The 22,980-nt window shown below is 39.6% G+C and overlaps 2 protein-coding genes across 3 annotated transcripts in view; one reads left to right on the top strand and one right to left on the bottom strand.

The window, feature by feature from the left end:
- LOC127516969 (uncharacterized) overlaps positions 1 to 22,980 on the bottom strand; it is a 214,263-nt gene that overhangs the window by 120,951 nt on the left and 70,332 nt on the right. The gene's annotated exons all lie outside the window — the stretch shown is intronic.
- On the top strand, positions 19,766 to 22,583 carry trh (thyrotropin-releasing hormone). The gene is made up of 3 exons (XM_051901950.1): positions 19,766 to 19,914; positions 20,229 to 20,419; positions 21,581 to 22,583. The coding sequence occupies exons 2-3, from the start codon at positions 20,242 to 20,244 to the stop codon at positions 22,093 to 22,095; spliced, it is 693 nt and encodes a 230-aa protein (XP_051757910.1). The 5' UTR covers positions 19,766 to 19,914; positions 20,229 to 20,241; the 3' UTR covers positions 22,096 to 22,583.

A 22,980-nucleotide genomic window follows, 5' to 3' on the forward strand; every position in this document is an offset into this window, starting at 1 on the left:
TACTTGTGTGCCTTGCTGGAGATCGATAATGTGGTCAAGCTTGGGCCTCCCCTTCAGTGTCTGTAAGTAGGTCCTCTGCTACCACAATAGAGCTTGAGATGATCCCCAGACAGCAGGTGCTATCGTGGATGGTTCCCTCCCCGTTACTGGGATACCTTCTTTTGGGTCATCCACGCTCTGTTCCAGCTCAGGCAGACTTCGGAGACCATAGCACGGCTAACACTTTGCATTTTCCTCTAAAGGGCGTAATTCACCATTCCCTTATAGGGTTTCTTTAATAGGGTCTATTGTCCCTGGTTCTAGCCTAGTCTAAGTTGGGGATCACATTCTTGGGTGAGCATTGGACTCCCCTCACACTTTCTACTGAGTCCTCATCTCTGGACCCCGGTGAGAAGTGTTTTTTGACTGTGCATTGCATTCCTTCTCACTGGTTGAGCACCCTTAATTCAGCAGTGCTGGCCTTGCGAGATGCTGACTCTAGGTCAGACAGGGTGGAGCATTTTGCTACTAAAATGCTCCCCTGTGGTGTTTAGGCGTTAAACCAGATCCCCATATATATAAAAGGTTCATGTCTCCCCCTAATTGCAGGTTTCTTAACTAGGTAAGCTTCCTTATGTTTCATTAAGCCATGGCCGCCTCCCCACAGGTTGGGTTTCCAAGCAGGGGGCTCCTTCATGATACTTCATGATACTAAGGTTGAAGCTGTCTCCCCCTGATAGCGGGTCCCTTAAGTAGGGACTGGGGCAATATTCCCTTAAAGATAATGTCTGGCGTAGAAGCTGACATTACCAGACCTTTAAAGCTCTGCCCTTCTTAGGGCTTGGAGCTTGGGGGTTGGCCGTAGGGAATAGTGTCAAGTAAGGGAATCTGACTCCGGCATCTAAGTTCCTTGAGTCCTTGTTTGAGTCCTCTGCCTGTCTATGTCTCCTTCAGACAAAGAAGTTGATGACGTCTAATACAGGTGCCCTTTTATACTCACAGTCACACCAGTAGTGACGTCACGGACTGTTGACAGCCAATGACCAATTGTCAATTGTCGCGTTTAAACACTTGCTTCAAACACTGGTCATGCTGGACGCCTTCCCCAAAGTGTCCTCTAGAGGATGCAGCGTCTCGTTCTCTTTCTCAGGGAACCATGGTTACATGCGTAACCTGAGACATTTTCTGTTCGTGAGCTCCCTCTGTTGCTCTGACTGAAAGGATAACAGTATAGTGCGACAGGAGAGATCACTCAAACCTCTTCAGATCACATAATTTTCTAGAAAATTAATAAAAATGTTCTTTTTATATGTAGTTTTCATTCAGCTTCAGTCAGCTAGTTGTGTGACTTTGTTCTATGTAGGCTTGTTAAAGGCGAGTTTTAGGGTAGTGCTGTGAGGCTACCGGCCTGACAGTGGAAACGCACCTTGATTTTAGCCTCATGGCTCAAGGTCCGAGGCTATTGGCCCCGCCCAGCATGCTGTTAGCCCTGGGTCGCACTGGCCTGACAGTGGAAAAGCGGATTAACAACCAATAAACCAGAAAGGGAATGATAGTTTGATAAGAATGTTGTTCTAGTCCCAGCACCAGTCCTGAGTCTAACCATACAAGTTGATAGGAATTTAGTTCCAGGATCATCAAGGATGTTCATCCACAATCATGTCCAACTGAAATCACAGTCACCTGGGCACCAGCATCCAAACTAAAAAATAAAGTAGTTTTTTTTTTTTTTTTTTTATCAGCAAGGTATGCAAAATACAGTCAGATAGGTTCTCACTGGGTCTTGGAAAATGACACTGGCCTGAGTTACATTACAGATGAGTATTGGACAGGAGACAGATGACAACAGCAATCACACACACAGCCATCAGACCTGACACTGCAATCCAATGCGATGATAACCGTCTGTTTCCAAATACCAGGTAATTAAGTCTGCCAGGACATGTCAATCTGAATGGTGATGGTTCTGTTGAAATAAATACTTGTTTCATACACTGAAGATTTTAGTGGAAATGTAATAAGACAAAATATGTCTTGTTTTGCCAAACAACAAATAGAACTTAAGTTATTTAAAAAATATCATGTCATTGCTGAATAATGCTGATTTTTGCATAACATTCAGTCAGAAATCTATTATGAAAAAGATAATTCCCTATTTGTTGATGAGACTAACATTATGAAGTCATTATGACTGAACTACAAATGCAAACATGCACATAATGTCAGTCACACAAAAAGACTCAAAATACTTGTAGCATCTGCTAAGTCATAAACTATATGTAAAAATCAGTCCAAGATTTCTAAAGTCACTCCAATTCATTCCAAAAACGAATGACCATGATACAACAATAAACAAACAAGATTCAACAAGCCAAAGACTGGCCGAAATCCTGCTTAGAAGGACAGGACAGGCTGAGCTGAGGCTAAATGAGACAGGATGGTACAGGACAGGATTGGTCAGATAGAGCAGTGGAGAATAGACTCATGTCCATCCATTCAGTGTATTTTTCAAGAAACTTGTCTTGCATCTCTGTACTCAAGGCAGTCAGTCATTAGAACTAAAGGCAGCTGAGTCCTCTGATGTAGTCAGGTGTGGGACTGTTAGACATGGACATAACAAGGCTGTCTTCTTGCTCCAGGTTTTATCCAATGTCAGTACTCTGTCTCAGCAAAAAGAAGTTGAATGTCTCAGTACTTTTTTTTTTTCCTCAGTAAAGGCAAGTAAAATTCAAGTATACTTTATATAGAAAGTTTCCTAATATCAATGTACTAGTTGTATACTTGGGACTAAAGTGACTCACGTTTTAGTCTAAGTCTATGCATTTAAATTTAGAGTACACAAGTAGTTTACATTTATGTGTCTTTTTAGTATTGCAACTATATTATAAGTGAACTTTAGGTATACTAGGTATACTGTTAGTTAACTAGTTATATATTTCTAGCCAACCTTTTAGTTTATGAAAGCACACTTTGAAGAATACTCTCAGTTACTAGTTTAATAATTTTTTATACAGCAAGTATACTTTTTCTAAGTGAACTTAACCTCATACATAAAATTTACTATTTATACAGCATATTACTATTGCACTTTAAATATGCACTAAAAAGAAATTTAGAGTATGTTTTCAACAAAAATATACAATAATACAACATTTTACATGTTTTTTATTTGACTGAATTGTAAACTCACTAACAGTTCATTAAAATGCATACAATATACACTAATATACACAAATAACACTAATTAACTTCCCTTACGGAACAAAAATATATGGGAATATACTAATATAATGTATATATTACATAACACATTTCCATATATGGGAAACTAGTGCTTATATTTTTCAATATACTGCAATATATGCACTGACCATGTATGGTGATATATTGATACATATAAAATATTTATAAATGAAGACAAAAATAGCATTACATTCATAAAGTTTTATCATTTATTGTGTATGTATATTGCACATACATGTTCCCATATAAATGTGAATGTATTGTACACACATATATACACACATTCATGGAATGAGTTACAATCAGTGGTTACAACAGACTTCTAGTTCCCAGCATGCTTTGCTTCTGACTGTTAAAGGAGAGTAAATGTTAAAATTAAGTGCTATTTCATGTGTTTTGCTCAATATTGATATAGGGGGAGACTGGTGTTTAAAGTTGTATTAGTTTGGAATTTAAAAGGTTTTCTTGTACGTGTGAGTTTTTGGGGTTATCTTTGTGCTGAAGAGTAGAGTCTGTGGTCAGGATGATGATTGGCTAAACACCATTAAGACTACAATAACTTTATTTAAAAAGTAACGGCTGTGCACACTATAGCACAGTGATAGTATGAATACATGAAACATTTAAAATGTAAATAATTATAAAATTTAAGAAATGTGTTACATAATATATTTGACCATATATGCGTTTATACTGCATAAGTATATCTGCAATATATTAAGCATGCAATACCATATCTGATTATATATAAATCCATATATTAAGTATATTACTGAATATAAAATTGCATACATTATGATATATTAGTAAATATATTATCACATATTTTTCAATATATGAAAAGCGGCAATTCCTTATGTATTATTCAATATATTGTAATATATATAAAACTGTGTAATATACCGCGGCAGCCCTTGTGTGAAGCCCTCCTCATGTGAAGACCAAAGAGTGTAAAGACCAGCGTGCGACTCCACCGAGCAAGGACACCGACAAGGCACTTGAGTATTGCTCTTTTCTTTTTTCCTTCTTTTCTTCCTCTTTTATACAGTTTGTTCATGTCTGTCTATCTTGCGACCTGTTTTAGATATGTGCTTCCAAATTCCCACTATTATTAACACTCGTAAATCGCGTGCCACACGTTGGAGGCAGTGCAATCATAACAACCTGCGTATTTTACCCATGTCATCTAGTACATTACTTTCAATTTCTATTGGTCTTTGGAATTGTCAATCTGCTGTAAACAAAGCAGACTTCATTACATCTATTGCTACTCATTCAGGTCTCCACCTCATGGCTCTGACTGAGACATGGATCAACTAGAGGACACTGCCACACCGGCAGCCCTCTCCTCTAATTTCACTTTCTCTCACACCCCACGCCAGATTGGGAGGGGTGGTGGTACTGGTCTGCTTATGTCCAATGAATGGAAGTTCAATCCTCTACCAGCTCTCTGTGACAATAGCTCATTTGAATCACATGCAATTACCATCACCTACCCTGCTAAAATCCATATTGTAGTGCTTTATCGTCCCCCAGGTCAGCTAGGTAACTTCTTAGAGGAGTTAGATGTGTTACTCTCATCCTTCCCTGAGGATGGTACTTCTCTGCTAGTACTTGGAGATTTCAACATCCATCTAGACAAACCTCAGGCTACTGACTTCCACACTCTGCTTGCCTCATTTGATCTCAAGTGAGTGTCTACTACAGCTACCCACAAATCAGGTAACTAATTGGACCTCATCTACACACGCTGCTGCTCCACTGATAATACACTGGTTACTCCACTACACACCTCTGACCATTTCCTCATCACTTTTAATCTCAACCTGACCCCTAACTCAACACACACTCCACCACATGTCACTTTTCGGCAAAACCTACGCTCGCTCTCACCCTCCCACCTATCCTCTTTGGTCTCATCCACACTTCCTCCCCCTAATCAGTTCTCATCTCTGGACACTAACAATGCTACTGACACTCTTTGCACCACTCTAACATCTTGCTTAGATGACTTCTGCCCCCTTTCATCCAGACCAGCCCGTGCCACCCCCTCTGCCCCCTGGCTATCTGATGTTCTCCGTGAGCATCGGTCTAGACTCAGGGCTGCAGAGAGGAAGTGGCGCAAATCTAAAGATCCTACTGATCTAAGCTTATATCAGTCACTCCTTTCTTCTTTCTCTACAAATGTCTCCAATGCTAAAACCACGTACTATCACAATAAAATTAACAATTCTACTGATTCCCGCACACTTTTCAAAACTTTCTCTTCTCTTCTTTGCCCTCCTCCCCTCCTTCCTACATCAGCTCTTACAGCTGATGACTTTGCCACATCCTTCACACATAAAATAACAACCATCAGCGGCCAATTCTCCACACCACATACTGACAATAACATCTTAACGGAAAACACACAAATTCTCCCCTCCTTCTCTTTGCTCTCTGAGGCAGAAGTTTCCAAACTCATCCTTTCCAATCACCCTACTACCTGTCCGCTTGACCCTTTACCCACTTATCTTCTTCAGGCCATCTCCTCCTCAATTGTACCTGCACTCACTCACATGATCTATTCTTCTCTTCACACTGGTACATTTCCCACAGCTTTTAAGCAGGCTAGGATTACACCACTGCCTAAAAAACCCACTCTGAATCCAGCACTTTTAGAAAACTATAGACCGGTATCCCTTCTTCCATTCATTGCGAAGACACTTGAGAGAGATGTGTTCAACCAACTGTCTACTTATCTCACACAGAACAACCTCCTTGACAACAACCAGTCTGGCTTCAAGAGTGGCCACTCAACTGAGACTGCCCTGCTCTCAGTCACTGAAGCCCTGAGACTGGCACAAGCAACTTCACAATCATCGGTACTCATCTTGCTGGATCTGTCTGCTATTTTTGACAGTTAACCACCAGATCCTCCTGTCAACCCTCAGGTCGAAGGGCATCTCAGGAACCGCACTCCAGTGGTTCGAGTCTTACCTCTCAGGTAGGTCCTTCAGGGTATCTTGGAGAAGTGAGGTGTCCAAGTCGCATCATCTTGCTACTGGGGTACCTCAGGGCTCTGTGCTTGGACCACTTCACTTCTCCATCTACATGTCATCACTAGGATCTGTCATTCAGGAACATGGTTTTTCCTATCACTGTTATGCTGATGACACACTGTACCTCTCATTCAAACCAGATGATCTGACGGTTGCTGGTCGCATCGCAGCCTGCCTGACAGCCATTTCTGCCTGGATGAAGGACCATCACCTTCAACTCAACCTTGCAAAAACGGAACTGCTTGTGGTCGGTGCCAACCCAACACTTCATCATAACCTCTCCATTCAACTTGGTTCATCAACCATAACTCCTTCCAGGACAGCCAGGAACCTCGGAGTGGTGATGGATGATTGTTTAAGTTTCACAGATCACATCGCTACAACGGCCCGGTCCTGCAGATTTGCTCTGTACAACATTAGGAAGATTAGACCCTTCCTATCGGAGCATTCCACACAAATTCTTGTCCAAGCTCTTGTTCTATCCAGACTGGACTATTGTAATGCTCTCTTGCCAGGCCTTCCAGCATGCACTGTCAAGCCTCTACAACTGATCCAGAATGCTGCAGCAAGACTGGTCTTTAACGAACCGAAGAGAGCGCATGTCACACCTCTCTTCATCAGTTTGCATTGGCTGCCAGTAGCTGCTCGCATCAAATACAAGGCTCTAATGTTTGCCTACAGAACATCCACTGGCTCTGCACCACTATACCTAAACTCACTACTTCAGACTTATGCGCCCTCCAGAAGCTTGCGTTCTGCAAGTGAACGGCGTCTTCTGGTGCCATCTCAAAGGGGCACAAAATCACTCTCACGGACCTTCTCCTGGTCTGTTCCCTGCTGGTGGAATGACCTGCCACGCTCTATCAGAGCAGCTGAGTCTCTAGCCATTTTCAAAAAACTGCTAAAGACATATCTTTTTCGTCAACACTTGACCCAGTAATATAGCACTTTTTTTTTATTTATATTTTACTTTTCTTTTCTCGATTTTCTATTTTTTCTCCATCTATTTGCGTATATATTTAAAAACAAAACAAAAAAAAACTTTGCTACGAGCACTTTACTGATGAAACTGTGACTTGACACGGCACTTACATACTGTTGTACTCATGTTGATCTGATTGCTTCTACTATTCTCATTTGTAAGTCGCTTTGGAGAAAAGCGTCTGCTAAATGACTAAATGTAAATGTAAATGTATTTTTCTGTACATTTTCAAATATACTGTTAAATCATGTAATATATTGATCATTCATATATAGGGAAATATATTTTCTTTCCATAAGGGTTACCACAAAGCTATCTTGAAAATATAACAAGTTTATAAGATATGTAAAAAATATGCTGGAGTACTAAGAATACTTAATTATGCTACTTTATTATACGCCTTTCTGGGGCTTGAAAGTGTCAGTTGCGTAGCTTTCAATGGAATCTCCTTCATGCTGGAATAGAAAATGCTCCTCCCCAAACAAAACTGGAAGCACAGAACTCACTAGAATGTCACTGTATGGCGTAGTTTAACAGATATTATAGCTGACTTGAAGGGTTCATGACACTGACAGACACTGAGCAAACCTTGATACGGAAATGCTTCACCCAGTAATAACCCTGTCAGTGTTATGTACTTTTCTATACACCTTCTCTTTGCTACCTGTATATTCATGCACTTGTCTTTCCTTCTCTCTTTTTGTCCTAGTGTCTCAGGAGCTCTTAATGTCAGAAAAACCCTCAGTGTTTCTGGTTCTTATTTAGTCACCCTTATCATGACCCTATTATCTCTCAATATCCTCACAAGACCATTTGTGTCGTTTGCTCCGGCTGCAAGAGGAAATGATTACAGTGTACAACCTTATACCTCACCATTTGTGGCACACATTATAACATCCACATCAGCTTACATGTGCACTCTCACAAACATTTTGTCTCTTACTCCCACTTATCAACACACAAACACACACACACACAAGTTCTCCCTTAAAACCCAAACACATTTGCCCGTGCTGTTTGTGAATTCACTCCTTTCTTTTTCTTGACTATCCTTATGAATCTACCACAGCTTAATGCTCTGGTTCTCTCGGTTTTGACCAAAGCTCTTTCTGTGTGTAATAGGCAGATTGATCTGATCTTCTGGTCTCAACGGCCAGGCTAAACCATTACTGATATCACAATTAAAGTTCACACACTTGAGTGAGCTGGCAGAGAGCTCTGTGTTTCAGCTCATTCTCTGATCAATCCTCACCAAAATTTGATCACAGTTAGGTTTTCCAACTTCAGCAGAAAAAAATAAGCGACATTGCTCATTTCTTTATATCACATACTTTTAAGTAAACCACTTATGGCAGATGACAATCCAGCACATTGTATAAAAAACTAAATTCTGTGCAGTCGCTTTATATGCACGCTATAGGGCTGCTGTACCGTATAGTGTAGCCTATAGTCCTTTGGGACACTTATTTTGATGTGAAATCGTTTTCACCTGTGTTTTAATTTGTTTCCTTAGCAACTCATTTTCGTTTCCATGGTTTCTGATTAGTTCTACCTGTTGCTTGTTCAGTTCTCATTATCTCTGGTTGTTGTCTTGTCGTGTCTGTGTTACCCTGCAAAGCTGTTTGTTTCATTTGGTGTTTATTCATTGGATTATTTTTGTCTTCTTGGTTAAATAAAACACTTAAATGACTATAAAATGACTCCTTACTCTCTCTACACAACCAGTAGATGACAGACATGGCCTATACACTGAATGATTTCTAGAAACATGTTTTGTTTGTTTGCTTTTTCCACAAACAATACAAATGAGCATCAGAAATTCTCACCAGAAAAATCATTTGCAAACTCCAACTAGTGCTATAATGACGTTGTTTATGTCTGCCCTAAGCTAAAATGTATATATTATTTATATATCACATACATTATTTAATAAAAACATTATTTGTGACCAGTTAAGACAAGAAAATAACTTTTTGTAGTTAATAGTGAGAGAGAGTTAATATGAATGAGGTTTGATTTGATCTATTATACATAAAATCTAGTTTTTAACTGATCTTCTTTCATATTGTGATGTTATCAATATTGCAGTGTTTATTATTTTTATCAGTGCACTGATTATTTATTGGTGCACATCATCATTATTGTGTTAATTTCATGTTCCTCATAATCTTGAATCAGAATATCTTCTCCTCCCTCTTGCAGCATCTCTTCTCTTCTCTGATGTCGAGGGCGGGGCAACCTGTCACTCACATGAGATCCACCAATAGCAAACCACAACCATCCAATCAATTCCCCACAGACAAAATCAAGCCCCGCCCTACATTTGTTCTTGTTCCTGAAGCATTTCACGCGTATATACGGCACAATAGGGAAGAAAAGACTAGCGCAACTTCTCTTTCATGATGAGTTTAAAATGCAGTATCATAAAGGATGTTCAAGAAGATTCAAACACTTTATTATTAATAATATTAATAATCAGTTCTGATAACAAGTAACTAACGAGGTGCACTGAAGCAACATGAAGTTTGTATATCCCCACATGCACTTCTTCATTGAGATATCTGATGTTTAATGCACAGTTATGTAGTTGGATTCTGGACCAATGAGATTCCAGAGTAGTCGAGGCCACAGAAATGATGAAAAATGTTGTGTCGTGGAAGCAGCTGGTTAGAGTCCAAAAACTGTCAAATTCACACGAAAGTGTTTTTAACACTTGTCCTGCCTGGTTAGGACAAAATGTGTAACTTTTTATGGTTGCCAAACAATGTAGCAACTTGATTGATTTAGAATGTGAGGCTTTATAAGCAGCTTTTCAAATCAGAATTTAGAGTCACAACTATCCATTTTTTAAACTTATAATTTTACATTTATGGTTCTTTTTTCCCAAAAGAGAGATCTTGAAGCAAAATTCATGTGTCATTGATCAGTATGGTTAATGTATTCGCACCTCACATGATTAAGAGAATGCGTGGTTATTTGAACATGACCCTCGGGTAGGATAGCAGGGCCCTTCTCAAAGATTTGGAACTGCAATCCCTAAAGAAACAAGTATTAGCAACTTCATAGCAACCAGTACCCCTGTGTCCATGCTGTTGTCATGGAGACAACCCCATGCTTCTGCTAGAATAGAGTGCAAGCGCTGATGGGCGAGATGCTTACGCACATAGACAAACTCTTTCAAGGGTGTGTGTGTGTGAGCATTAACTTCAGGGCTAGAGAGCAGGGAGTGTATGTGGGAGGGTTATGTGTTTATGTTCCACATCTAGTTCTGAGAGATAACTTGATACTCTCTGTGCAGTGGTTCATTTTAGATCGTAAAACTGTGAGGTGAGAGGTGTTCTCACATTTGTAGAACAATATCACTTTTGGAAACTCTGAGGTATTACGATCAATCTCAGATGGTCAGGCCACACAGATGGCGGTTTACACCTATTAGTGAATATACCTCTCTTAAGACCACTTCTCAGTGAACGGATTGATTATGATTCTAGGCTCTGATTTCATGACTACATACATAATCTCTCACTATGTAAATGTCTTCAGAATAAATCAATTGTGATGAACAATTGGGGTCCTAAGACAATACATACCTTTACACATTACTTATTTTTATTTATTTATTTTTTTGCTTTATTGGGTAGGACAGTTTAGAGATCAGAAACAAAATTGGTGAAGAGAGCCCTTTGTTTCCCTCAGTTCTTTGTCAGTTATTGTCTTAGCGTGTTAAGTTTTGTAAATTAAGTTTTGTTTTGTAAATGAAACCCTGCATTTGAATTCATCTCCTGTGACATGTCTCAGCTCAAAAACTGCATTTACATCCACACTTTAATGACTTTCAGTCCAAACAACTGTTACAACATCCAAAGGGATTATTCATTATTGTTTTACAATCAAATACTTTACTTTAGGAGGTAAGGGAAGCCGTGTCTCAGCAAAAACTGGCTTGGAAAATAACCCAAAGACAAAATAAATCAAAGCAAATATTATGGAATATGAGATTGAACCTTGTATAAATTACTAATTTTTCTAAAGTGACACTGTCCAACAGCAACATCAGTGGTTGAAGTTAAGCGGGAAGCAGTGGCTCTCTCGCCTCCCCTGAGCCCATTGAGTTTTAACAGATCCCTGGTACATACCATGGGCTTGGTGCAGCAGCAGCAGCAGCAGCGGCAATAACAGCAACAGCAGAAATAACAGCAGCAGCAATAACCAGGAGCAGCAGCAATAACCAACAGCAGCAACAATAACCAACAGCAGCAACAATAACCAACAGCAGCAGCAACAACAATAATCAACAGCAGCAGCAGCAATAGCCAACAGCAGCAGCAATAACAAACAGCAGCGGCGGCGGCAATAACAGCAGCAGCAATAACAGCAACAACAATAACCAACAGCAGCAGCAATAACCAATAACAGTAGCAGCAGCAATAACAGCAGCAGCAGCAATAACTAATAACAGCAGCAATAACCAACAGCAGCAGCAATAACAGCAGCAGCAGCAATAACCAACAGCAGCAGCAATAACAGCAGCAGCAGCGGCGGCAATAACAGCAGCAACAATAACCAACAGCAGCAGCAGCAATAACAGCAGCTGCAATAACCAATAACAGCAGCAGCAATAACCAATAACAGCACCAGCAGCAGCAGCAATAACCAATAACAGCAGCAATAACAGCAGCAACAATAACCAACAGCAGCAGTGGCAATAACAGCGGCAGCAATAACAGCAGCAACAATAATCAACAGCAGCAGCAGCAATAACCAATAACAGCAGCAGCAATAGCCAACAGCAGCAGCAGCAATAACAAACAGCAGCGGCGGCGGCGGCAATAACAGCAGCAGCAATAACAGCAACAACAATAACCAACAGCAGCAGCAATAGCCAACAGCAGCAGCAATAACCAATAACAGTAGCAGCAGCAATAACTAATAACAGCAGCAATAACCAACAGCAGCAGCAATAACAGCAGCAGCAATAACAGCAGCAGCAGCAGCAGCAATAACCAACAGCAGCAGCAGCAGCAGCAATAACCAACAGCAGCAGCAATAACAGCAGCAGCAGCAAAAATCAATAACAGCAGCAACAATTACCAACAGCAGCAGCAATAACAGCAGCAGCAATAACCAATAACAGCAGCAGCAGCAATAACCAATAACAGCAGCAACAATAACCAACAGCAGCAGCAGCAATAACAGCAGCAGCAATAACCAATAACAGCAGCAATAACAGCAGCAGCAATAACCAACAGCAGCAGCAATAACAGCAGCAGCAATAACCAGTAACAGCAGCAATAACAGCAGGAACAATAACCAACAGCAGCAGCGGCAATAACAGCAGCAGCAATAACCAGTAACGGCAGCAATAACAGCAGCAGCAATAACCAACAGCAGCAGCGGCAATAACAGCAGCAGCAATAACCAGTAACAGCAGCAATAACAGCAGCAGCAATAACCAACAGCAGCAGCGGCAATAACAGCAGCAGCAATAACCAGTAACAGCAGCAATAACAGCAGCAGCAATAACCAGTAACAGCAGCAATAACAGCAGCAGCAATAACCAACAGCAGCAGCGGCAATAACAGCAGCAGCAATAACAGCAGCAACAACCAACAGCAGCCGCAATAACAGCAGCAGCAGCAATAATCAATAATAGCAGCAGCAATAACCAATAACAGCAGCAACAGCAGCAACAGCAGCATGTCTTACTTGCTCACAGCAGTGTGTCATGTATGTATTGGCAGTAGCAAGTCCCATGCTTGTTCTGCAGCAGCAATAACTACCAGTCGCTGCAGCAGCAACCAACAGCAGCAGGAATAACAGCAACAGCAGTGGTAACCAACAGCAGCAGCAGTGTAGCAGATCTATTCCACTAAGACCAAACATATCAACACTGTCATATCCATTACATACCAAACACTCTGAGAGTTGTCATGACAGAAATAATTCCATTGTCTTATCAAATGCAGCAAAATCCAACACTTAAACTTGATATCATTTTTCTATCACATGCTGTTGCTATGTCTGTGCAAATTTAGTACGTTTTTGAAAGTTAAAATGCAATAGAGTTCAAGCGATGAATTTATTTTGTCTGGTGAATTCATTCTCAACAAGTCATCTCAATACAGACAGAGTTGATTGAGATTTTTTGGGAAAATGATTACATTTTCGGTATGCAATGTATGGGTGTTCATAGCTGCTGATACAGAGTCAACATTTCCTATCCAAATAATAGTTTAGGAGAATATTTCAGACAGCTCTTGCTATTTTTTATGCTAGTTACACACATCAGGCTATCAATGAGGTCAAAATTATTATTAAATTATTATTAATGAAACATTTTTTTATGAAAAAGCATGCAAAATGACATCAAAAGAAATAGTTATTGCTTTGAAATGTATTAATCTACATTAATCTATTTTGTAGAATTTGATCTTCCATATCTGCCATAAAAGCAATGTCATGCTGTCATACTCTTTTCTTTTTCCTTGTCTTTTTCAACCGCAAACTCTTCTCTTTGAATGAGGCAGTGCATCTGTGGTCGGGTCACGACTCATGTTGGCATGTGTGTGGTGAAGGCTGGCTTTGTGACTCGACTCATGTCACGATGCATCACCCCCTGACCTCTGCTGAAACAGCATCCGAACCCCGCCTTGCAGGTGTCAATCACACATTGCCATGGTGACCCCTGTCAGTGAAGTGTCAGGAAAAATAACAGAAAAGTGGCTTGGGCTCATGATGGTAGGGCTGGGCGGTTTGTATCAGTCAGTGGCATATATTTCAACTCTCTGTTAACACAAGCAGTGGCTTTATTATTTATATTTGTGTGTGTATGTATTGGAGGGGATATGCTTCTCACCTGGAGAGAGATCTCTTGGATAACAAGCAGTTTGGGCTAAGAGTGTGTGTCAGCCTGCATGGTCTGTCAGTCAGGCGAGGCTGTTTTAGTCCAAGCTGTCTTCTCTTGTCTTTGTATCTTTGTATCTGGTGACGTCTGGAAACTTTCAAGGAACTTACTGAGGAAAAAATAAAGCACTGATCATCCAAAGGTATCAAACTTTCCAATTTTATATTTTCCCTTTTGACACTTATATAGAAATTGATATGTACACTGGAAATAGTCAACAATTGCAACATTTTTACCTTAAAGGTGCAGTCAGTCATTTTTGCTAATTAAAAGTTTTACAGATAGGAATAAACACTTTTGAGAAAAATCGTTAAAATGGTGTTCACACAGACATAAGTGGAAAACACAATGTCCAGACACGCTGCTCTTGCTGGATGAAACTAACTGGAATGACCTCAGCAGCTCCCACACACAGATGGAGGATCAAGCACCGAGCGTGAACACACACCAGTCACAGCTGCCACTGCAGGGAGAAAACTCACAGTGCAATAAAGCTTCCAGCCTCATTACAACACAAACCACCAACTATTGTTACTGTATTGTACTGTAAATACTGTAAAGTATTGTTGAGACTGAGACTGTCTATAATGGATGTGAGTAGTGTTGAAACAGAGAAAAACATGGTCAAAAAGGAATGGAACAAAGTTAAACAAACAGCAGTGATACGGCAGCGGTTAAACAAACTTCATACAGCTGGGCCGATAGGAGTCAGTATAACACTGACACTTTGATGCTTCAAAAAGTTCATAAAAAGATTGTAAAACTAATCCATATGAATCGAGCAGTAAGTCCAAATTTTCTCAAGAGATTCAATCACTTTATATGATGAACAGATTGAATTTGGGCTTTTATTGAGACAGAAGTTCAAGCGAACCTACTTGACGCGTGAGAACAAACCTCTTGCTGAAGATCAAACGTGCTGCGTAACACATGTTTTTGCTTGCAGTAATATTCTATGACTGACGCTCAGTAGATATCACAACAAAGTTTGCTCATTTCCAAGCAGCACTCAGTGTTTGTGAGTCTGAAGTGTGCAGAGTGGAGTCATATGTTCTGTATGTGCAGTTTCGTGGGAGTCCAACATACGCAGTAAGGGTTGAGGCAGCATGTCTTAAAACAGTTCCAGGAGAGAATGTAGCAGGACTGAAGCACGAAGAGCCACAGAGATGTTGATGCTTTCTGAGCTCCAAGAGGACATTCAGAATTCAATTAATCAGAGCTACAAACAAACTCGGAGGCACATCCAAATCAACAGGTAAATCTTCTCTGTACACCTTTGCAGACTTTTATATAGATAGGCTCAGTATCAGCATAATATTACCCAGAGCATGATATAATTTCAGTACAAAAGCAAAAGAAATTCTTGTATAGCCAATATTCTATATTTGTTATCCCAATCATTCTCTCTTTCTTTAGGGGAAATTGAAATGTGAGATTCTTGAAGTCAGATCTAAACGAGGACGGGGCCGGTCACGGCGTCGAGTGTACGGTCCTCTGGAGTGACCTGTGGAGGGAGGGAATGTCACGATCACGCTAGACTCTCTCTTACTCACTCAGCCTTCAAAACCCAACCCACTGTTACTGCAAAGTCATCCTGCATTTCAAATATCTCTCTATTGATCATCTTCTCTGTTTAAAGACTGTGTTCCTGCTGATTCACTAATAAACTTACCTGTTTTATCTTATCCGTCTCTCCATCATCATTGAGTCTAAGCCTGTACATGACAATTAACTATAGTGTAAATTAATATGTTAATTTCCACAAAGGGTCAAAGCCATGTTTTACTTCCAGCTGTCTGTTTTAATGAATAACCAATTAGCTAATGGTTTACAAATATATCATTATGCTATGACTTCTTAATACACATGACTATTAACTCATTATTAAGTAATATGTCATTATGGTTTCGACATTCACACTAAGCCATGAATTTCCACTAAGAAGTGGGTTAATTTAGTCATGGGGTCTTCCTTCGTTAGAAGGGCATCCATACTAGCTAACCTGAAATACCAGGTAGTGCTGTAAGCTTGTGAGATGTTTACGTTAGAAAAAAGTGTTCTTCTGAAAATAATTTCTTATTTGTGAAGAGCAAAAAAGTCCAGCTTATGTATGTTATATTTCTGGGATATCTAAAAGGACAGAGCATCAAACCCGTTGAACCCCAGTGAAGTCCACTATATGGAAAAAAACCTGGAATGTTTTCCTCAAAAACCTTCATTTCTTTTCGACTGAAGAAAGAAAGACATGAACATCTTGGATGACATGGGGGTGAGGAAATTATCAGGACATTTTAATTCTGAAGTGAACTAATAATTTAATACTGTTAAACAGGTGAAAACATAGTTTTCTTTTACATGGATTTATATGCTTTATATCAATATTGTGAGCACAGAAATTAATTTTTTGTCACATACACAAACTGAAGTTACATTTTTAACAGATCTATTCCCATACATGCATAGATATTATAGTAATAGTAATAGTGAAATTGTAGTAATATTATTAAGATTACTACAATTCAAATTCGTAAGAATGAAACCATTTAAGATAAGTCATTAACTACAAGTAAGACTACTGATGTACAAAAAGAGCTAAAAGACCTGGTTAAACAATTTGAGCAGATGTATTTTCTATTAGAGAATTTTACTAAATATTGCTCTGAACTGAGTAATGACTATTTGATGCTCCACACTGAACAAAAAAGTGGTTAGATTCGAGTGTTAATCCAGGTTAATCAATAGTTAATCTTCAATCAATCCACGGAAGAAAAGGCTTCAGGATCATCAGGAACTGCATCACAGTATTTTGAGACACTGCAAAATCAACAGATCTGCAGTACATATTATCCATGTTTATTAGACACTCATATCTTGTTGCTAAAGGATATGCACACACACACACACACACACACAGGAACACACACTCCCACAACAATTTGCATATACAAGTTCTCGTGTCTGCTAAGACTAAACGAGTGAATGCCCAAAGGAAAGAACAAAACATACACTGATCATTATGTCTGAACAAGAGTTTTCTCCACCCTCTGGTATTTCATGGTTTCCCTTTGAGTTTTGCACAAATAAATAAGTTGACTGTATTTTAATGTGACGTTCTGTACACCATTAAACAGTGTGTGTGTGTGTGTGTGTGTGTGTGTGTGTTCACGTTCATGCAGTAATTATAGCCTGACAGCATGACCTTTTGGGTCAGATCTCCTCGTCCGCTAATTTGCACTATTATAAGTGATTCTGTGTGTGTGTGTGTGTGTGTGTGTGTGAACACAAAACGATGACTATTTCACAGAACAAAAAGTGCAGATTTCAAGAGTAGGTGTAGGAAGCCACAATCAGCCGCTAGAAGACTAAAAGAAAGTTTGTCAAGACAAACTTTGAATGTTGGCTGGACAAATCTTGAAATTGTGCAGTTCATACAGGCCTTGAAGACAGATGCTTCTGATTGAAATCATCCACATGTTTTATGGTTTATTGTTCAGTTCATTCAGTGAGTTATACTGATTTCTTTCTTTCATGTCATCTCATGTGCAGGAAGTCCTAAAATGTAAACCAATTAATTCCACTTCTTTTTCCCTCTATCCATAGGAAATGATTGGTATTGACAGCTGAAGTATTGGACGTGACAGCGCATAAAGAGGCCTGATTTATTCCATTACACGGTGATTCCCTCACTGCCGTTCTGCCATCAGCTGTCCGACTGTACGAGAGTTTGTCAAGATTTTGAAATGATGTGAGCTGTGCGTAATGAATTCAGTGAGGCTTAGAGGAAGCCCAGCAGAATGATGTTTGCTTTTAAGAATAAGCTTTTGCTCACCCATCAGTTCCTGGCCCGTTATATGCCTCACTGTAATTCTGAAAGAAAATTAAGGCTTCTTCAGGACGTCTCCAAAAGAACGAAAGTGACGCAACACTCGGCTCTCCATGAACGTCATGTCAGTCAGTAAAGCGAGCTGAGGGAAGCAAACAAGTCAAACCTCTGGAGTGTTACTGACGTACTTACAAACAAAAGAGTAACACAAATTCAATAGTATTACGACTATTTTTTACCATGGCTATATTTACAATAAAATACTGTTTACTGAATATGCAGTATAAACCCATTCTATAAAAGTATAAGAAACAGAGTACAGTATGTCTTTTTTAAACCCTCATTCTGCTACTGTTTGTGGTTGTGAAACTTTAGTGGATCATGTTCATAGTTACTGTAATGTGATGAATAAAGATACAAATCCTGCATCATTTGTGTGCACAAGACATTTAGATATTTTATTATCTAATGCAGTAACTTTCTGAAAAAGTGTGACTTACTGTAGGTATCCAAAAGTATGCTCTGCTTATATTATATACTGCACATTAAAACCGGCATGAAAGTGAAGTTGCGAAAGTCTTTTCTTCCCTATTGTGTCGTATATCCGAGTGAAACGGCTTCGCGAACAAGAACAAATGTAGGGCGGGGCTTAATTTTGTCCGTGAGGAATTGATCGGAAGGAGTGTCTATTTACACTAGCTGTGCACCACCAATGTCTGATTGGGCCACTCAAGTTTAAAAAAGATGCATAGAGTTCAGTGTCTTCAGTGGTGCAGCAGTAGTGAGCCTATAGGCTCAGACCTGACTTTTAACGCGATCGACGCGGGTTCGAATCCGCCATTTGCCGAACATTTATTTTCAATAAAAATGGAACTAATGTTCTAAAAGTTGAAATAAACTGCAAACGAGTGTTCAATAATATTAGAAGTTTTTATAGGGTAGGGTTAGGGGAAGGTGTAGGGAGGGTTTTTATTCTCCCAATAAGGCAGCATCCATTTAATAATTTTAATAAATATAATCATTTACACTCTATGATATTATTGCATCTTGTTAATGTACAAAAATACTGAGGTGCAAATAATATCTGCCAGTATAAAGTATAGATAGCGTCTTTACTCTTATTGCAAAGAACTGATACTTTTACATGGTGTAAATAAAATATATCACTATTTTCAGCTAGAGTAAATAGCATATCGCTAAGAAAATGTTGTTATAGTCACTTAGTGTAAATAGCGGCTACCTTGATTGGTTGGTTGCTTGCTATTGGTGGAACTCATGTGAGTGACAGCTTGCCCCGCCCTCATCATCTGAGGAGAGAAAAGATGTAGCTGAGAAAGGGAGGGGAAGATATGGCACATTAATTTGCACGGATATATTATTTTTAATAAACACTGCAATATTCCATAAAAAAACAAGAAATGTCAATTGACCTTAAAGAAATGTAGCAAGTCAAGTATTTTTTTTTTTTTTTTTTTTGGCTCAGAAAGTATGAATATGGCGATTATTCAATACATATCAAAGTGTCATGCTATACTGCTATTACCATCTGATGACATCATGAAATCTTGGCACCTGCCTTTACTTACAAGGATCACTACTACATATAAGCCTACTGGTGTTTTTATTGTATTTTTTAATATATGTGATACAATAAACGTTTTAAGAGTAGTATGAAACTTAAAAAAAGGCAGTTTTATGAATGAACAGTCTCGGTCGATGCGACAGCAGCACACTGCCCCCCTCAGGCTCAACCCCGCACTGCACGCGTCATGACGGGGGCGAGCGCGCCTATATAAAACACTCGTGCGACATTCACGCTCCACTCACTGACCTCGGCCTGAACGGGTCAGCACATCAGAGGCTCGAGGAACGCTACATCTGCAGTTTCCATCAGCAACAGATTTTCTGCAACAGGCTACAAGTGAATAACTATCCACTGCAGGTAAGACGAGGATGAAAGACACTTTACATGTTATTCTTTCAATCACTCTTGAAAATAAAGGTTCCAGAAGGGAGGTTTCTGCAGGAACGATTTTTGGTTCTCCAAAGAACCTTTCAGTGAACATTTCTTTAAAAAAAAAAAAACATTTTTTTTCTCAGTGTGAAGACCTTAAAGAACCTTTTGTGCAATGGAAAGATTTCATGGATAACCAGTTAAGAACCTTTATTTTTAAGAGTGTATGACCTGCTCTTCAAGTTAGAATTGGTGTATATCTGTGCGTTATGTGACTCTGCTGGTGTGTTTGTGGTGAACAGGACAGAGGTTGTCATGAGGGCGGCGTGTGTGATCATCTTGGCCTCTCTGACGGTGTTCCTGTCACCCGGTCTCCAGTGTCAGGCTCTGCCGGGTGAGGGTGACCCGTCTCTGGACGAGCTCTTCCAGCGCGCGGAGACTCTGCTCATCCGCTCCATTCTCACACAGATGGAGGACGAGAACAACGACAACGGTGTCTGCTTACACTCACTCTCAGTGTCGAAAAATACTAGATAGGGACTTTCAAAATAGCAAAAGCGAGTCCCAACTGCGACATAGTAGCGCTTATGACAGGTCATAGAGATTGTCTAAAATGTGTCATTTTTATCATGTTGAATGTCGGATTATTTTTTCGAAAAAAATATAGGCATATTAAAATGTTTATTATTAACAACAGCAATAATAATAATACTTATTATTATTATAATTACATGTATATTTATAAACTATTCTCTAGAGACACACTAAATTGTGTCATTTATTACTCAACCAAATGATTAAAGTAGAAAAAGGTTGAAAATCCGTAAAGCAAACATTGGTTCATCATGTAACAAATGGACGATAAATACAGTGGTAACACTTTATTTTACAGTGTCATTGTTACATATGTTACATGCAGTTACTATAGTAATAACTATAAATTATGCATAATTACATGCAACTAACCCTAATCCAATCTCTAATTCTAACCCTAAAGTTCGTACATATTACTCATTCTTAAATGTAAAATTACAGTGTAACAAAATAAAATGTAACCAATACAGTTTGTGCGTTTTTTGGTAACACTTCATTTCAACATGTTACATGTACTTAGTAACAACAGTAAATTATTCATAATTGCGTGCAACTAACCCTAAACCTAACCCTATTCTTAACCTTATAGTTAGTACATGTTAATTAATATTACTCAGTATACTTAAGTGTTTAATTACACTGTAACAGGGAAACTATAAAATAAAGGGTTACACTTTATTTTAAGGTGTCTTTGTTACACTGTAATTATATATTCATATTCAAGTAATGAACTACATGTACTTACTATAAGGTTAGGGTTAAAGATTAGTTTAGGGTTAGTTGCATGCAATTATGCATAATTTGCATATGTAACAATGACACTGTAAAATAAAGTGTTACCAAACAAAGTGTAGGCTAACATTTTTATTACGGGGAATACATTTATAATCATAAGTGAAACGAAAAATAAAAGCACAAGCACAAAGTTGCAAAAGAATCCTATGAAAGAAGCACATTTGTTGGTGTCCTTAGTGTAGAAATGATGTATTTATAATCATCAAGACAATCAAATCAGTTTCAAAAGTTTTATACGCGTGCGTAAATCCTTCTCCCTCTCCAGGAGAGCAGCTCGTGTCCCCGACGGACTGGATGGAGAAGAGGCAGCACCCGGGAAAGAGACAGCATCCCGGCAAGCGCGAGGACGCGGACTACGAAGACGACGCTCCTGCTCTCCAGAAGAGACAACATCCCGGGAAGCGCGAGGACGAAGAGAGCGAGAGGCTGAGAAGGCAGCATCCCGGGAAGCGTCTGTCTCTGGAGCAGATGATGCTGGAGGAACCCAGCGCCCAGAGCGAGCTGTCCAAACGGCAGCATCCCGGGAAACGCTACCTGATGCTGCTCCACAAGCGACAGCATCCCGGCCGGCGCGAGCTGCACGAGGCAGCGGCAGCGGGAGACTTTTCGGACCTAGCGAAGCGTCAGCATCCCGGGAAGAGACTGTGCGAGGACTGGGACGAGGCGGGCTGTGATCAAGCCAGCATCCTGCTCGAGCTTCTGGACAAAAGTCGCGCGGAGGAGAAGCGACAACATCCCGGGAAACGGGAGTTAGAGGACGATCTGACGGAGCAAGAGTAACTGTGAAGTTGTTAAAGCGGATGAATAAGTGTGTGTGCGTTGATTTCCATGGAAAACGCGCCTGTCTCCATGTGTTTACTGCGTTTCTCATGTCGTTAAAGCAAGAGAGGGTGTTTTCGGAGGGAAAACACTAAACCTCATTTAACTCTGCGTCTCGTTTTTCGTTTCTACACCAACTGTGCGCGGGAACACCTTAAAATACTATATATGTTACCGAACTAGATCCATGCTCTATTCGCATTCGGTCTGTTTTGGGAAACATTTCACTAATGCATGTGATCAGAAAACATCTCCAGCGACATTCCAGTGTAAATCCCATTTAATTTGGTTCGCAAAACAATGAAACGGGTTACCGAAATATTTTTCTACAGTAGCGTACTTCTTGCATGACCTGACCTGTACATTTTCATGATTTATTTTTGTTCTATTGATAAAGAAGAGCATATAAATGACAATGATGTTGTACAATAAAATGCTTTCGATGCGAATGTCTGTTTTTGGCTTTCAACAATCACGAGGAAAAACACAGACAAACATATCGCAGTAATGAAGAGATCAGATTCAGACCATTAAGAGATCAGAATAGAGGAGATTGAGTAGATTTCAAGCATACACATACCATAAAGGTTTTTAACAAACTTTACTACACGAGACGAGACTATTTCCCCCGTTATTGGATGCGATTTACTGAACTAATCCTGTGATCGGGGCATGTTGTCACAATAGAAACCGGCTGTTGTTGACACTGATTTGAGAGAAATGCCTTAAAATCAATATAAGTGTATTTTAGGCTAAACGCTCTTATAAATAGATGTTCTTTAGCTATTGGTTCAGTGAAGAACCTTTACCATCCTGCGCAAAAGGTTCTTTAGATTATTAAAATCT

Source organism: Ctenopharyngodon idella, chromosome 8, assembly GCF_019924925.1.
Source record: "Ctenopharyngodon idella isolate HZGC_01 chromosome 8, HZGC01, whole genome shotgun sequence".
In the NCBI taxonomy this organism is placed as follows: Eukaryota; Metazoa; Chordata; class Actinopteri; order Cypriniformes; family Xenocyprididae; genus Ctenopharyngodon; species Ctenopharyngodon idella.